This window comes from Eriocheir sinensis, chromosome 29 (genome assembly GCF_024679095.1).
Source record: "Eriocheir sinensis breed Jianghai 21 chromosome 29, ASM2467909v1, whole genome shotgun sequence".
Lineage (NCBI taxonomy): Eukaryota > Metazoa > Arthropoda > Malacostraca > Decapoda > Varunidae > Eriocheir > Eriocheir sinensis.
This window is the reverse complement of record NC_066537.1, coordinates 8595285-8613230: the sequence shown is the minus strand read 5'-3', so window position 1 is coordinate 8613230 and position 17946 is coordinate 8595285. Positions and strand designations below refer to the sequence as shown.

The 17946-nt window shown below is 43.2% G+C and overlaps 1 protein-coding gene across 30 annotated transcripts in view; it reads left to right on the top strand.

Moving 5' to 3' along the window:
- The window catches only part of LOC127004981 (period circadian protein-like), a 141040-nt gene that overhangs the window by 112885 nt on the left and 10209 nt on the right, over positions 1–17946 (top strand). For 5 of the 30 annotated variants that reach the window (XM_050873369.1, XM_050873378.1, XM_050873376.1 and 2 more), the window contains exons 12-16: positions 8764–8979; positions 11680–11819; positions 16204–16286; positions 16552–16865; positions 17282–17445. The exons of 12 other annotated variants lie outside the window; for them this stretch is intronic. In XM_050873369.1, the coding sequence (XP_050729326.1) occupies positions 8764–8979; positions 11680–11819; positions 16204–16286; positions 16552–16865; positions 17282–17445 (917 nt within the window). Of the gene's footprint in view, positions 1–5652; positions 5808–7339; positions 7460–8763; positions 8980–11679; positions 11820–12166; positions 12253–16203; positions 16287–16551; positions 16866–17281; positions 17446–17946 lie in introns of all 30 variants that reach the window. 13 more of the 30 variants (XM_050873375.1, XM_050873381.1, XM_050873357.1 and 10 more) reach the window with 10 other exon arrangements.

Below are 17946 nucleotides of genomic sequence, written 5' to 3'. Positions count from 1 at the left end.
CTTCCTAGTTTTTCACTTTACATTTTTCCATATCCTTTTTTCCTTTCATCTATACCCATATTTTTCTCTTTCCTCCTCTTTCTGTACACTTTTCCCTCCTTTCCTTTTCATCTCTTTCCATGTTCTTCCCTTCTCTTCCCTTTCCTTCTGTATTTTTCCTTTTCTTTCCCCCTTTCCTATCATCTTTTCCTTTCAACATGTTTTTTCCTTCCCTTTCTTTCCCTTTCATTCCCTTTCATCTCTTTCCATGTTTTCCCTTCCCTTCCTTTCCCTCTTTATCTTTTCTCATTGGCGGCATTTACACCCACCACCACCACCACCATCTTCATCACCACCATCTTCATCACCATTATAACCACCACATCTATATCCAACCTCATCCTCTCCTTACTCTTGCAATCATCTTTATTTACTATACTTCTGTTTCCTGTTATCTTCATTATCATCATCACCACTTATACATAATCACTCTCCTCTCGGCTTTTTACCCCATGTCGATTTTCCCTTCCGTTCATCTATTTTCCATCACATATTTCTGCATCTCTCTGTTGTTTTCCTCGGTCACACCATTCCTGTTTCCGTCGCATCATTTATTGTGTCGCAGTGTTTCCTCCTCCTTCATAAGTGTTCCGTTTTTTGTCGCTCGCTTGTATTTATTTATAGTGCGTCTCCTGCTCCTGCACCCACTCTTCCTGCTCCTCCCTCACACTTGCTATTCATTCTTTTGATGGCCTGTTGTTATCTGATTGGGTTTCGATTCGGTGCTGTTTATGGGTTTTGTTTTCATTTCCTAGTTGTGTGCTATTGAGTCCTTTTGTTTTCTATTGTTTTCTTTTTTTTTTCTTTTTTTTTGGTACGTACTCCTGCTGTTCTTTTCTCAATCCGTTCCTTTTTTCAGTCTTCATATTTTCATTTTTCTCCATATTCTCCGTTAATGTTACTCTTTTTCTCTCCTCCATGCCTTCGTTTCTTTTTTTCTACTTCACGTTTTATGAATTTATTCCTTTACTTATATATGCCTTTAGTATTTCAATTTCCATTTAGTTAACATTACGAAGAACTCAATTTTTTAGTCAATATTATTTTTTTCCATTTCTAAATCAAGTGGTAGTACCCTTTGATGCTTTAAATCTCCTCCTGTTTCTCCTATTGCAAATCTTCATAAGTCAACTAAATTTTCCTCCTGTTTCTCCTATTGCAAATCTTCATAAGTCAACTAAATTTTCCTCCTGTTTCTCCTATTGCAAATCTTCATAAGTCAACTAAATTTTCCTCCTGTTTCTCCTATTCCAAATCTTCATAAGTCAACTAAATTTTCCTCCTGTTTCTCCTATTGCAAATCTTCTTAAGTCAACTAAATTTTCCTCCTGTTTCTCCTATTCCAAATCTTCATAAGTCAACTAAATTTTCCTCCTGTTTCTCCTATTGCAAATCTTCATAAGTCAACTAAATTTTCCTCCTGTTTCTCCTATTGCAAATCTTCTTAAGTCAACTAAATTTTCCTCCTGTTTCTCCTATTGCAAATCTTCTTAAGTCAACTAAATTTTCCTCCTGTTTCTCCTATTCCAAATCTTCATAAGTCAACTAAATTTTCCTCCTGTTTCTCCTATTCCAAATCTTCATAAGTCAACTAAATTTTCCTCCTGTTCCTCCTATTGCAAATCTTCTTAAGTCAAATAAATTTTCCTCCTGTTTCTTCCATATTGATTCTAGATAACCTAACAATTTTTCCCTCCTTTCTGTCCCCCCCCTGCAGCGAGGGTTCACCGTGGCCATCAGTGTGCAGGACGGGCTGGTGCTGCAGGTGTCCCCGGCCATCACTGACGTGCTGGGCTTCCCTAAGGACATGCTCATCGGGCAGTCCTTCATCAACTTCGTCTACCCCAAGGACTCCATCAACCTGTCCTCCAAGATCATCCACGGCCTCAACCTCCCCTTCAGGAACGAGTCCATAAAAGGTAGGCAGCCAAGGGGGGTGTTTGGCCTTTTATTAACTGTTTTATATTATCTTTTATAGGATCAAAGGACGTTCGTAGCTGCTCACTATCCCAATTCACATTTATAGGTTATTCCGTTGACTTCCTTCCTGCCCAATGACACTATATATTTTTACAGTATGTCACATGCCACCTCTCCTGCGCTCACTACCCTAAAACAGACAACTTGGTACCAAACAACCAAATTATTTTACAGCATCTCTCACGCCATCCCTCTCCCTCCTCTACCCCAAACAGACAACTACGGCACCTCCTTCTTCTGCCGCATGAGGATGTACCATGGCCTCAGGAGCTCTGGGTTCGGCGTGAAGAACAAGCGCACATTCTACAAGCCCTGCAAGATGGTCCTCAAGTTCCACGACCCGACTTGCCTGGACGAGACGGCTTCTACTTGCGGCCCTAACTCGTCCCTCCTGCTGGCTGAGGTTATACCCATCCAGAGCATCTATCAGGGTAAGGAATGGGTGGATGGGTGGGTGGGTGAGGGGAGGGAGGGAGGGATGGGAGGGTGAGTAAGGAGTAAGGACGTGAGGGGGGAAAGGGAGAGTGAAGAAAAAGAAAGAAAGAGGAGACGGTGAGGACAGGAGGGGGGGATGGGAAGGAGAGTTAAGGGAGGAAGAGTAAGTAGGAAATGAGGGAGAAAGAGGGAGAATATAAGGATAGGGAGGGATGGAGGAAGGGAGAGTGGAAGGAGAAAGGGTGGATAAGTGGATGAATGGAGAAAAGAAAGAATGAAAAGAGCGAAAAGATGACAAAATAAATGGGAAAAGAGACTAACACACACACACACACACACACACACACACATATACACAGTAGGATGAACGGATGCAGAAGTGGTTAGATTGAAGAATGAAGAAACTAATGAATGAAAGAGAATGAAAAAACTTGAAAATAAATACAGAGACAAAATAACACACACACTCTCACAAACACACAATCTCCCCCTCCACACACACACACAAAGTTTCCTCCCCCCTACATACACAGTCACCCCATCACCCACCCCTATCACCCCCCCATCACCCTCTCCCCCACACAGTTCCCGAGGAGACACCGGCGATGGGCAGCTTCAGCATCAGACACTCAGCCGCGGGTAACTTCTCGGATGCGACGCGGAGGCGATCCCGTACCTGGGCCACCTCCCTCAGGACCTGACCGGCAACTCCGTGTTCGACTGCTACCACCCGGAGGACCTGCCGCTGCTGAAGGAGGCGTACGAGGAGAGTGAGTGATTGATTTATGTTTGTTTGGGGTGTTGTGTTTTGCGGCATTTTTTTTTTTTTAGTGGTGTAAGTTGGTGAAGGGGGAAAAAAAGGATGCTTGGTGTTTTGTTTTGTTTTTTTCTTTCTTTTTAACAGTAATGGAGGCTAAGAGGAGTGAGTTCATTTAGTGGCTTCATATTTTTTTTTATGGTAGAGGAAGAAGATCAAGGTCAAAAAACTGATATTTGATCGTATTTTTTTCTTTTTTTCTTCTCGGTATCAATTCTTCCGTTCGTTCATTTTATTCTAGGTTTTATTTTCTTTAATGTTTGTATCATATCTTCATCTTTTTTCCTCTTCCTCCTCTTCTTCCTCTTCCTCCTCCTCCTCCTCCTCATACATTCTCCCATTGCTTCATCCCTTTTACCCTTTCCTAACTTTTCCTTTTCTTACCTTTTTTGTCCTTTCTTGTCATATTTTCATCTATTCTTTCTTCCTCTTCCTCTTCTTCTTCCTCTCCCTCCTCTTCATACATTCTTCCATTGCTTCATATCTTTCATCCTTTCCTAACTTGTCATTTTCTTACCTTTTTTGTCCTTTCTTGTCATATTTTCATCTATTCTTTCTTCTTCCTCTCTTCCTCCTCTTCCTCTTCCTCCTTACCCTGTCCTCTCTTGCCCCATTCTCCTTTTCTTCCTTCCTTATTTTCCTTTTTCCTCCTTTTTTTTTTTCTTCCTTTCATATCATATCTTCATCTTTCTTCCAGTTTCTTCCTCTTTCTCTTTCTCATTTTTCTCCTTCCTCCTTTCTCTATTACACTTTCCTTTCTTTCTTTTTTTCTTCTTTCCTATTTTCCTCCTTCCTCTGTTCCCTTCCTCATTTCCTCCCTCTTCTTCCTCCTCCTCCTTCTCTTCAAGTATCTTTTTTTTCCTTTCCTTACCTCCCATTTTCCTCCTTTTCTTCCTTCATGTTGCTCTTGACCCCCCTCTTCCTTTTTTTCTTCCTCCCTATTTCTCCCCCCCCTTTGACACCTGCAAGCTATTATAATTCTCTCTCTTCTTTTCCTTCTCTATTCTTTCTTCCTTCCTTTCTTTCCCTCCTCCGATGTCGACCAAGCCTCAGAAATTACTCCATAGCTCTTTCGACATCGGAGACTCTGCGTACTTCCTCCTCCTCCTCCTCCTCCTCCTCCTCCTCTTCCTCCTCCTCCTCTTCCACTGCAGGTGTGACTTAGATGGAAAACTGGCCTCAGACTTTTATCCTGTCATGTTTTTTTTCTCCTCTCTTTGTGTGTGTGTGTTGGGAGATGTATTTATGTAAGTTGAGGCAGTTGCAAGGTGTTCGTATAGCATGGAAGAGAGAGGGTAAGAGGGAGGGAGGGCAAGGAGGAAGTGAGGAAGAGGATAGGGAGGAAGGAAGGAAGGGAAAACAAGAAAAAGTAAGAAGGAAGTAAAAGAGACAAGATGAGAGTAGGGAGGAAACAGAAAGAGAGAGAGAGAAGGAGAGAGTGAGAGGGAGGGAGAGCAAGGAGGAAGTGAGGAAGAGGATAGGGAGGAAGGAAGGAAGGGAAAACAAGAAAAAGTAAGAAGGAAGTGAGAGAGACAAGATGAGAGTAGGGAGGAAACAGAAAGAGAGAGAGAGGAGGAGAGAGTGAGAGAGAGGGAGAGCAAGGAGGAAGTGAGGAAGAGAATAGAGAAGAAGGAAGGAAGGGAAAACAGAAGAAAAAGTAAGAAGGAAGTGAGTAAGAGATGGACGATTAGAGTAGGGAGGAAACAGAGAGAGAGAGAGAGAGAGAAGGAGAGGGTGTTAAGGGAAGGCAAGGAATGGAAGGATTACTATAATATGTTCATTTGAGGAGTAAATTCAACACTCCCAAAGTAGCATCCCTATAAGTCAGTTTGCCATAAATTTACCCTTAAAAGAATTGTTAAAAAATGACTTTGAGGTACATATTTTCAAACATTTCAGGGCTAACACACCCACACTTGATAAGGCTGTCATAGAGGTTGTGTTAGTATTTCCCTGGATAGTTTTATAAGCCTCGTGATAGTTTGAGAAGGATTCTGCTCCTTGATTGTGAAAAATACTCATTAGAACTTGGCTATTTTTGTGGTGTTGCGAAATATTTGCCGTGAGTTCCCAGAGTGAGACAATTGCTAGCATCAGACAGAGGAATCTTTAACCCGGTAGCTGCGGGGATCATGTTTCTTAAAGGCCCCTCTAAGTGAGAAAAATGAGAAAAAATCATCACTCATGCAAACCATTTCATAATATATATCAACGCATTTGTGATCATTTTATGCATCATCTATTTTTTTGGGTTTATATGATGGCACAAATTTCGCCTGTCGCTGGTACACGGTAAAGCCGCAAATTTGGCCCGTCGCTGCTACCGGGTTAAGTGCTGCTCTCTAAAGAAGCTATTGAAAACTTTCCGTCTCCCTTTTCAGTGGTTCGAGAGCAGGGCAGACCTCACCGCAGCAAACCCTACCGCTTCCGAACCTTCAACGGCAGCTATGTCACCCTGGAGACCGAGTGGCTGTGCTTCGTCAACCCCTGGACCAAGCGCATTGACTCCATCATCGGCCAGCACAGGGTTCTCAAGGTGAGGGCCGAGTCATGGGGTTGTACTGGGGGTGTAAGATTGTGAGATTGTTCTTTTTTTATTTTTTTTATTATTATTTTATCTTTTAATATTTAACATTTGGTGTTTTCTTGACAAAATATGGCTGCTGAGATCATCTAGCATTTTTTTGGTAACCATTTTGGCTTAATTTTTTTAGCAATACAAGTTATAAAAGAATCTTGGGTTCTTCTTAGATTATTTTGTGACTTTTTGGGCTAAGAATTTTGATATTTTTAGCAGTGCAGGAAAAAAAAATCAGTAGTTCATTAATCGTTTGTTTTTGTGGGGCATTTTGACTAAATTTTTGAGGAATACAGGATAGAAAAAAATTACAGTTGGTTAGATTACTTGGTGTTTTTTGGAGCAAGTATTTTAAATTTGGAGCAATACGAGATAGACAAAAAGCTGGCGTTCCTTAGATATTCAATGCTTTTTGGAGTAATATTTCAGCCACATAAGATACAAAAAAAGAAGAAAAAGAAAGAGAAAAAGGAAGGAAATCAGGGCTGCGAAGATTATATTGGCCATTTTTCGATTCCCCAAACTTCAGTAACTCATAACATTTTCCTTGACGTAAGTTTGTTGAAGCCAGGGACTCATGTAATTCCGTTTAACTTTTCCCAAACTCTCCACAAACTCGGTTCTCACGGACACGCCTAACTTCCCCCTCCCTCAAACTTCTCACACAAACTCCCGAGGCTGCGTGGTAATTGTTTCACGCTCTCCCCGCCAAGTTAACATATTTCCCTCCTCTTGTTTTCCCTTCTCTCAGTTTTGTATCAAGTTATCCCTCCTTCCAACTTGTTTTTCGTCACCCTAAGTTTTTTTTACGAAGTTATCATGTTTTTTCTTTAACTTTTTTACTGTTTTTTTACTTCCCTTCCTGTAGTTTTGACGAGCTTCCTTGATCGTGCGTTAACTCTCGCGGCAAACTTTTTTTCCGCGCCTCTGCCCTACGTGGAAGTGACGGGCTGTGTAACTTTTCTCCTCTCAACTTTCCCTCTTCCGGCTTCCTCATTTGTGTAGTGTAGTGCGTAGGGAGCTTTTTCTCTCTCTCTCTCTGTCTTTCTCTGTCTTATTGTCTTTCTTTTTTCTATCTATCTATGCAGTTTTGTCTTGGGGACTTCTCTCTTTCCCTCTTTTGCTCTTTCTCTCTTTCACTCTCTCTTTTTCTTTCTCTTTCTTTCTCTGTCTTTCATTTTCTTCCTTTTATCTATGTATCTATGCAAAGCTGTGTCAGGTACTTCCTCTTTTTTACTCCCTCTTCTCTTTCTCTTTCTTATTCTTTCTTTTATTTATCTGTACAGCCATGTGGAGGGGACTTCCTTTCTCTTTCTCTACCTCTTTCTCTTTCTTTCTTTATCTATGTAAATCTCTCTTTCATGAATACATTTTTCAATCACCACATCAGCACATAATATTATAAAAAACCATATATGTATACTTAAGGAAATAAAATAGCTAATATGTGACCCTATATTTTTCTTTTTGTGTGTGCGTGCGTCTGTCAGGGCCCAAGCGACATAGCCATCTTCCTGGATCCTGGGGACAAAGCACCCACACCCCTGCCGGAAGAGGTGATGAAGGAGGCGCAGAAGGCTCAGAAGGAGATCATTGAGCTGCTGGCGAAGGTAAATATGATGAACCTAACTGTGTATAAATCTGTCTATCTCTCGTTCAAATGCGGCTAAGCTAACAGTGTATAGATGAACCTAACTGTGTATAAATCTGTCTATCTCTCGTTCAAATGTGGCTAAGCTAACAGTGTATAGATGAACGCTAACAGTGTATAGATGAACCTAACTGTGTATAAATCTGTCTATCTCTCGTTCAAATGCGGCTAAGCTAACAGTGTATAGATGAACCTAACTGTGTATAAATCTGTCTATCTCTCGTTCAAATGCGGCTAAGCTAACAGTGTATAGATGAACCTAACTGTGTATAAATCTGTCTATCTCTCGTTCAAATGCGGCTAAGCTAACAGTGTATAGATGAACCTAACTGTGTATAAATCTGTCTATCTCTCGTTCAAATGTGGCTAAGCTAACAGTGTATAGATGAACCTAACTGTGTTTAAATCTGTCTATCTCTCGTTCAAATGTGACTAAACTAACAGTGTATAGATTTTTTGTTTTTACAACAGAGACAGCTCAAGGGCACAAAAAAAGGAAACAATAATAAAAAAGCCCGCTACTCGCTGCTCCTAAAAAAAAGAATCAAAAGAGGTGGCCGAAAGAGAGGTCAATTTCGGGAGGAGAGGTGTCCTGAAAGAGTATAATGTCTCTATCTCTCGTTCAAATGTGGCTAAGCTAACAGTGTATGGGTCAGTCTGTACCTCTCTTTGATACATGACTTACTGACAGTGTGTGAGTGTGTTTCTACCTCCCTCTTATATATATGACTAACTAACAATGTGTAAGTGTCAGCCTATCATACTCTTTTGTTTTCTACTTTTTATGATGCTTTCTCTTACTGTGCCTTTGGTTTTTTCTACTGACAGTGTATGAGTGTGTTTCTACTTCTCTTTTACTCGTACATATGACTAACTAACAATGTATAAGGGTCAGCCTATCATACTCTTCTGTTTTTTTATTTTTTATGATACTTTCTCTTACTGTGCCTTTGTTTTTTTCCTTAAGTGATGAGGCTGTTTGTGTGTGTCTTTCTGTATTAACCCTCTTTCTCTTTTTCTTTCTCTTGCTCTTTCTCTATCTGTCTATGTAAATCTCTCTCTTTCATCAATATATTTTACAATCATCACATCAACACAATATTAAAAATTCATCATATTTATTTAACTAAAAATAAAAAATAAAAGCTATCTTAGAACTCACTTTCACTCATAGTAAGTCTTCCTTTCATTACCAAAGCCTCTAGTCACTCCCCATCTCATTCCTTTACCTTCAATAACTGTTCTCTTCCCTCCTCCACACAGCCCGTTGCCTCGTACAAGGACCCCAGTAAAGGCTCGCAGGAGATGCGTCGCCGCACGCTGGCCAACATGATGAGCTCCATCGTGGACGAGCTGGACAACCTCGAGAAGAATGTGACGCAGACCACCAACCGCCACTCCCTCCTCGTCCCCCGCCAGCACAACAAGCCCGGCAACCACGCGCCGCAGCCCCCCATCGGCCCGGCGCCCCCCAGCACGGTGAGTGTCCGCTGCGGGAACTGTTTGGATGGCTTGGGGATTTTGTGACTGAGTGTCAGAGTGTTTTTCTTTTGTGTGTGCGTGTGTTTGGTTAGAGGGATTGAGAACTTCCAAATTTTGTAAAAAATTTATTCTGTGAGAGTTGCTCTCTTACTGTTACTAAGACTAGAATGAAGTTGTTGGTTTTGGACACCTGGAAGCAAGCATTCTGTACTGTCTGTGTGACCAGATGCATCAAAATCATAACTTGATGGGGTTGATGCATCATGAAATGTGAAAGTAGAAAGGATCTTTGTAAGTTGTCCACAGGGGAAACTTAATGAGATAGTTACCAGCAAGTCACTGAAGTGCTCCAGCCACTAATTGTCTCTGGAAAAGGTTATCTTGTCAGAAAACTCTACCTCGCAAGAAGTCTTGAAGACATGACCAAGATTTGGCCTCAGGGAAGGCCATCCCAATGAGAAAATAAAGAGGGCAGAGGTGGTTAGTGAGAAATAGTGTAATCAGAGGGAAGACTGTCGGAGTGAGAAGAGGTCATACAGCAAGGAATTGAGGCAGGACAAAGCAGTGACAAGGAAAGGTTCAGCCACGGGAAAGGCAACATGTACCGAGGAACACAACTCCTGTGAGAAGCACCAAACCTCTGAGGCAAGGCTGGAGGTAGCGCTTACTTGCCAAAGGTGCCGCTCCTGGAGAAAATACTTTGTGTTAAGAAACTTCAGGTCCTTCAAGAGGCCTCTGGTGAAGAGAGTTGTGTTGTGTCTGCATCGTGGTTGTCTTTTTTTTTCTTTCTTTTTTTAATATTTTTACAACAAAGGAGACAGCTCAAGGGCACAAAAAAAAGGAAACTAATAAAAAAGCCCGCTACTCGCTGCTCCTAAAAAGATGGACTCTATTTGCTGTCTACCTTGGTGGAGGCTCTCAACCAGCTTCTGTGATAGTGAGGGAGGGTAGTGTGCTTGAAGTTCCTATTATAGTCCAACCATTTCAAATAGTCCGTTTGGGCATTCGATTCCGCTGGTCCTTTCCTCCCCTCTGCTCTGCCACACAGTCCCAACACCTGTCCCTTCCTCTCATATGTTAGCTATAGGTAACATATGAGAGGGAAAGATAGGTGTTGGGAGTGTCAACAGAGCTGAAAGGAGAAAACGGAACCAAACGCCCAAATTGATTACTTGAAATGGCTTGACTCTAGTGCTCACCAGTAACAGAACTCTGAGAAATTGAATTGAGGTATAAAAAAGTATTGTCAATGAAGATTATTTTTTTATCTTTTCTTTGACAGTAGTTTATTTGCCTCACATTATATTGTCATCGGCATGTGATAATTTTTTTTTTCAGAATTCTTTCCTAGACTTTGACCTGTAACTTTTTTGGTATAAGAAAAATTGTGGGCAGGGGGAATAATCTGTAATGAGGGAGCATAGCAAATTCTTCTCTACCTTTCCTGCATGTGTCATAAAGCTTTGAATTTTCAGTGTCTGCAAAGTTTAATTTAATGATTATTTTAACATTTTAATTATAATATAAAAAACTATGTATATTTCCACTTATTTTGGTCAATTCAAGATAATTTTGAATGTGAGTATTGTGTGAAGTCAAGTAAGGGAATTACATAGAGTTAAGAAATGAATGTTAGGAACTTGCAGTGAGAGACAGGAGGAGGTGGAGGAAATAAATGAATGTAAGGAGAAATATGAGAGAATATGCGTTGAAAAATGAATGAGAGAAGGAAGAGGAGGAAGAGGAGAGTACTCGAGGACACACGTAATAGTCAGGGAAGGGAATAGCAGGAACTAGAAGAGGCAGGACAGTGCAGGCAGAGTGACAGGTGTGAAGATAATAAAGGAGAGTACTATGAGGGTGATGATGGGAAGTGTGAGGGTGATGATGGGAACTGTGAGGCTGATGATGGGAAGTGTGAGGGTGATGATGGGAACTGTGAGGGTGATGATGGAAAGTGTGAGGGTGATGATGGAAAGTGTGAGGGTGATGATGGGAAGTGTGAGGGTGATGATGGGAGTGTGAGGGTGATGATAGCATGCAGCACAGGGAACAGGAGTGAGATGATGAATGGTGAGACAAGAGTGAACGGAATCAGTGTTTATGTACCAAGTCAGTTCCACCATTCTTAGTATTCTCATCAGTAAAAATAAACAAACAACTGTGGAAAATAATACCGTCTCATTATTATATCTCGGCATAGTTTCCCACAATGTTTCTTTATATTTGATTTGGGTACTAAATGAAATGGTGTAGGTGTGAATTGGTGAAGATGCCCAGTGTGTTTAGTAGGCAGAGAGAAGAGGGAAGGGAGGCTCAGAGATAGATAAAGAGGAGAGAGAAGGGAGAGTGAAGGGAGAGTGAGACAGTAGACAGGAAGGAGAGGGAAAGGAGAATTAGAGGAGAGGGAAGGGAGGCTCAGAGGGAGATAGAAAGGAGAGAGAAGGGAGAGGAATGGGAGAGTGAGAAAGTAGATTAGGGAGGAGAGGGAAGGGACTGTGAGAAGTAGGCAGTTAAGAAGGGAGAGTGAAAAATAGATTAGGAGGAAAGGGACAGGGAGAGAATGAATGAGTGGGATTTATCAAGATGTCTGATGTGAAAGATGGATGAGATGATAGTGCATATTAGAGAGTGAGAGAGAGAGGGAGAGCGAGAGTGATCGAGCAGCGTTTGTCAACATATCTGATGTGGTCGCAGTTTCCCACCACTCAGGACCAGGCCTCAGTGGTTATGGGGGAGATCTCCCCTCACCAAGATGACCGTTGCTATGAGTCCTACCCCTCCACCTCCACTCCGTCCAGCTACAGCAAGTTGAACTACAATGAGACCATTCAGAGGTACAGTCCCCATGCTCCCGGGAACCTGTGCGCACTTCCACCCCACTCCCTCACTTGCCTGCCCTCGTTCGCACCGCCACCACCACCAACAACAAGTGCAACCACCTCCTGACCCCTCCTGCTGCATTGCTTTAAATCAGCGGAGGCGAGGGACGGTGTGTGTGCGACTTGTACAATTTGACTTTTCCCCTACGTACGGCAACCCCACAGCACAGCCAATCGTGACGCTGTGTGGGCCGGTGGTGGTTTGGGGCACAGCAAAGGCGAGGAGGAGGTGCACACAGTCCCAGCCTCCCATTTTCCTTCTGTGTGGTGTAGGCTCATGTGTGAACCCCTAACTCTTCTAGGTCCAGAAGGGGCAAGAGAGTGTGACCTCCTCCTCTGAGTCCCCTTCCAGCTATGGGCACCTCAACTACTCTGAGACCATTCATAGGTAAGCTGTGTCATAAGTCTCGGCTCTGGCTCTGAGGGTGGTGATGATGATGATGATGATGGTGGGATAGTGATGATGGTGGTGGTGGTGATGATGAAGTTCTCCCTCTCACGAAGTTCATTCATTCATACTTCTTCTTTTTTTCATTCGTTTGCTACAAGCTTACCTTTGTTTTTTTTTATTTTTATTTATTTATTTTTTTTATTTTATCAGTTTCTGTGCCACTACTACTACTACTACTACTACTACTACTACTACTACTACTACTACTACTACTACTACGCTATTCTATTTCAACTACAACTACTTTCATTATTATTATTATTTTTACTACTACTACTACTATGCTATTCTACTTCAACTACAACTACTTTCATTATTATTATTATTTTTACTACTACTACTACTACTACTACTACTACTACTACTACTACTATGACCTTTGCTACCTGTCATCTTTTTCCATCCATCTCTTTAATCATCCAACTCATTTCTAGTTAAAGAGACAATTTTTTTTTTTATAACTTCCATAGTTTGTGAAAAGGCCAAGTAGTTAGTAATAAGAACACTTCAGGTATTAGTCGTAAATTAACCATTGCCGGCAGGAGAATAGTGTTCGTGCAGAAAGGAGCGACGGGGAACCGAGGGATAGGAAAGACTTTTGCTCGTGTGTGTGAAGGAGCGGCACAGTTCAAAGATACAAAGAAAAGTAGGGCAAGAACACCATATTATTCTTAGTGGAGGAAAGAATAAGGAACAACGCATAGTATAGTGTACAAGTTTAGACTAAGAAGTTGTTCCAGCTCAAACCGTTCATCGTTGGCATTTATTCTTCATATGCTGAGAGTCAAGGAGGTCAGAGAGGTCAGGAGTGAGGGTTCCCTGCTATGCTTATATTGGTGTATGTGTAGTGCGGTGACTAGGCCTGATAAGGGAGCCTCCCATAACCCACTTGGCGAGCGGGGCACCTCTTTGGCCGGCTCGGTAAGGAGTGGCTCTCCCGTCACGCTGGTCGCGGGTTCAATCCCAGGCAGCCGGCGATTAACCTCTAAAAGGTCTTGATTAATTTCTCGTGTGTTTCGATACACGCAGAGGATGTGTGGGGATTACTGAGTAGTAGAAAAGTAGAAAATCAAATCTCGGGGCATGACATATGAAGAATCAGGAACAGTGGGCATAGGGTCAGTGGCTGTGAGGGCATTCATGGGCGAGTCTGTCATTTAGTCATTATGTGTGTCTGTCTGTATGTCTGAGGTTGAGTTAGTGTTTAGGAATCATGAAAAGAGACAATTTGTATCAGGTGTTCATTTTTGTCAATTTGTTTTCTCATTTTATCCAAATTGTACTACGTTGTTGCAGCCAAAGTCTCTCATGAGCCCAAGAATGACGTGGAGAAGAAAAGAATATCTAGTTACATGATTGAGATTGGACGGATGTGTGTTTAACTTTGACTGGTTTGGTCCTATACATGAATGGCTGGATGTGTGTGTGTGTGTGTGTGTGTGTGTGTGTGTGTGTGTGTAAGGTCCTGGTGTGTGCGTGACAGGTGGTCTTCACACTGCCTCGGACACACACTGTATGCCAGGCGCCAGGCAGTCCATCAGGCAGCAGCTCACTTGTAGAGGAACTAAGTATTGTTTTTTCCCGAGGAGAGAATTGTTACCGTTATTTCTCAGTGATTGTTACAAGAAGTCTTAAGGTGGAAGTGTTGCCACACCTTTACGTACCTTTATCCATATTCATACTTGGATGTCAGACCCTATAGTGCCTTTACCTATAATATTAACCATAAATGAGGATGTATATATTATTTAATTGAATATATATATTCATACATTTATGTGACCAGTAGTATTGAGAGCTTACATTTACCAGCTACTTTTTCATAATATGTTAGTATTATGTTTAAGGGTGTGTAATGATCTCCATTATTATTATTATTATTAATATTACTGTTATGAAGGTTGTATTGGTGTTGAAAAAGAAAGGAAAGAGAGACTCAATGAAGGAAGGGATGAAGGAAGGCCAAATGCCAGTCCTGTGACACAGCTTACTAGTGTTACGGCTAGACCCCCCCCCTCCCCCACCACACCCCGGCCACACCTGTGGATGTGTGTCCTGGGGGAGGGGCCGGCGGTCAGGCTCTTAGTCGGACACACTTTCTATGGTGCATATTTGTTTGTAGCTACAATGGTTATCCTGCTCTCAGAGACCCACACAGGCGCCTCGGTGTTCACCCACACAGCAGCCTCAACAGTGATGGTAGTCATTATGAACACTGTTGTCTCAAATAGTCTAGGCTGGGCTGTTGTCATACACTGATTTGCAAGTGTAATGAAATCATAGTTTTCTGTGACTACACCCAAAGTGAGCCGTTACCCTCGGTGATGGTGCATTGTGCAGGCTTGCATCAGCCTGGTGTTGTCAGCCTTGCCGTGGCCAGGCCAGGCAGTGGCAGGGGCAAAGGTGGTGGTGGTGCTGGTGATGGCTGGCCACCCCTGCCCCTGCCACACCCTCCTGGCCTGGCTGTGGCTGCCGTTGTGTGTGTCTTTGGTCTGAGTTGCCGTGGGGCTGTGCTGCTCGCCGCGGCTGTTCTCTTATCTCATGCACGCAAGCACTGGCTTACTCACTGGTCAACTTTGGTCTCAGTCCTTTGAATTCATTGCAAAAAGTCATCCTTTAACTGCATTGCAAACAGAATTCTGTACAATACTTTAATAAAGTATTTTTGGAGAAAATATAATTTTTCCTCCCCATTCACTGATTTGGCTGCCCCAGTGTGAGGTGTGGCAAAGGTGTGCTGTCACCTGCCACCACTGTGCCTTGAGATGATGTGACATGGTGTGATGAGAGGTCTCTGAGGGCAAGAGCATGTCAGCTTTATTACTGCTAGAACTGTCATATCTACTTCCATGTCCCTGTTTGGAATGCCTTGACTGTCAAATGTCCTTGGTGTTCACAAGACACTATTTGCTTGTTACTGTTATGCTTGTGTGAGGGTAGAGGAGGAGGAGGGTGACACACAGAGGGTGAAGCTGAGCTAGTCACTTTACAAAGTTTAAGTTGGATTATTTTAGCAATGAGACTTTTTGAGTATTATTCTTATTCAGCAAAGCCAGGACAATGATGGGTGGCTGTGGGGGTGACAGCGCTGAGGGATAAATGGACTGGTGCAGGGAAACAGGTCACTGAGAGGTCAAGGGGAGCATGTCACAGGATTAGGCCAGTCAGGTCACCACTGGGATATGTCAACAAGAGTACACTGAGTGAATAATGGCAGAGAAATTAGTTACAGATAGCTAAATGGCTGCTTTGATATCAGTAAGAATATGCAGGGTATGAAAACTGGACATATAAAAATTTGAATCAATGAATGAAAAAAAAAAATGTGATGATGAGGATGGGAGTAAACAGATAAAGATTTCAGACAGAGGATGATGGTGAGGTAGATGTGTGATGCAGGCTAAGGCAGGGAGAGATTGAGGGTGATATGGGGAAGGAGGGAAAGAGGCAGGAAGGAAGGGATGGGAGAAGAGGGTGAGGGAGGTTGTAGTGGCAGGAAAGGAAGGGATGGGGGAAGAGGGTGAGGGAGGGTGTAGTGGCAGGAAAGGAAGGTGGGGGGTACGAGGGTGAGGGAGGGTGTGGTGGCAGGAAAGGAAGGGATGGGGAAGAGGGTGAGGGAGGGTGTAGTGGCAGAAAGGATGGGGAAGAGGGTGAGGGAGGGTGTAGTGGCAGGAAAGGAAGGGATGGGGGAAGAGGGTGAGGGAGGGTGTAGTGGCAGGAAGGAAGGGATGGGGGAAGAGGGTGAGGGAGGGTGTAGTGGCAGGAAGGAAGGGATGGGGGAAGAGGGTGAGGGAGGGTGTAGTGGCAGGAGACTAGGCTGCATGGTGCTGGAGTGGGCACGAGGGGGCCGTAAGGGAGGCGGGAATGCCACTCTCTCATGTGTTGCAGGTTCTTTCGGAGTCAGCCCAAGACAGTGTCATCTGATGAGAGCGGTGACAGCAAGATGGAAGTCTCCCACCTGGGCAGTCTGGGTAAGATTCCACTATTTGTACACCTTTTGAATCTGTCATGAATACTATTGATTTCTTTTGTAATTGTATGTTGCAAGTCTTTCAAAACTAGCGATTGTGTAAGTCCAGTGTGTCTCTTTCGGCCACCTCTTTTGATTCTTTTTTTAGGAGCAGCGAGTAGTGGGCTTATTTTTTATTATTGTTTCCTTTTTTTTGTGCCCATGAGCTGCCTCCTTTGTTGTAAAAAACAAAAACGAAAAAAAAAAACAAGCTGTCCCCCCCACAGGCTCTACCACCAACAAGCAATCCCAAGACAACTCCCAGTCCCAATCCGGCTCTGGCTCTGGCGACAATTGCAACCACACCAGGAAGTCCGAGAGCACCGGAAACGGCAGCGGCAGCGGAAGCGGCGACACAGGGCGGACGTCCAGTGTGGGGCGGTCCTACAGGCACGTGCAGCTGACGGAGGAAGTTCTGTCCAAGCACAACGCAGACATGCAGAAGATGTTCATGCAGCGGCAGCGGACAGGACTTAAGCCTCACAAGGACAAGGGCAAGCTGAAGACCATGAAGAAGGCACTCAAGAGGCCTGTGGAAAGGGTAGGTCACGGGGCTCTCCTGCAGGCTGTTTTGGGGGTCGTCATGCCTTCTCGCACTTCATTCTTTCAGTTGTCTTTAATAACGATAGTGTTTATTTTATTTTAGTTCCACTCCATAATGATTGCTCTCTGTTATCCAGTATTTATAGGAGTGACTTTAACAGATTAGAGGTTTTATACATAGTTCTGCTTCATAATCACAATTCACTCTAGCTCAGTGTTTTGTACTCCTGGAAATGCCCACAACTCCTATGAAAGCCTTGTCAAATAGGTGTTCTTGGGTGGCGAAATGTTTTATAATACCTGCCACTATACGAGGAGTAACTATGAGACGAATTGGTGTGAGTGTGAGTGCAATCAGGTGCGAGTGTGCTGTATTTTGTGGTAACCTAACGCCTCCTCTTCTTGTTGGTTCAGACGTGCGGTGTGAAGCGTGGCGGCGGGGCGATGGAGCATGAGGCGACGGCCAACAAGCAGCCCTTCCTGGCACCCTCTGCGGCAGGTTCCGGCTCCTCCCTCAAGCCTTCCTCCGCTGACGTCTGGGCGCATGGCGAGAACCAGACACACATACATTCCTCTGGGTAATGCCCATACTCTTGACTTGGGAATTTTGCTTTATATATTTACTTTTTATATGAGTAGATTTTGTCTTTTCTTGGGTTGCGATATTATACTGTATTTCCTCACGTGTCTCTTCCTGGGTGGAGTAAGACAGCCAGACACACATACATGACTCAGGATAATGCATGTCCTTGCTTTCCTGCACCATAGAACATATTTTTTTCATTACATTCCTAATTATCTTGCCATATGAATTTTATGCTTTATACATACTTCAGTTTGTCATGTATGGCTTGAAGTAATACATTTGCCCTTCATGTGCTGGGCATCTAGTGTGTGTGTAGGGAAAGAATGAGACATGTGTATCTCTTGTAGCAATGCCTTTTGACACGTTCTCTTTGCTGTCTCCTGGCAACACCCACACTTAGTCATTTCTTGCAACATTCCTAATACCTGCTGTTGGGTGCACTCATCCATCTCTTAGAATACCAAGACCAAGTTTCTGCGACAAGCCTCGTAAC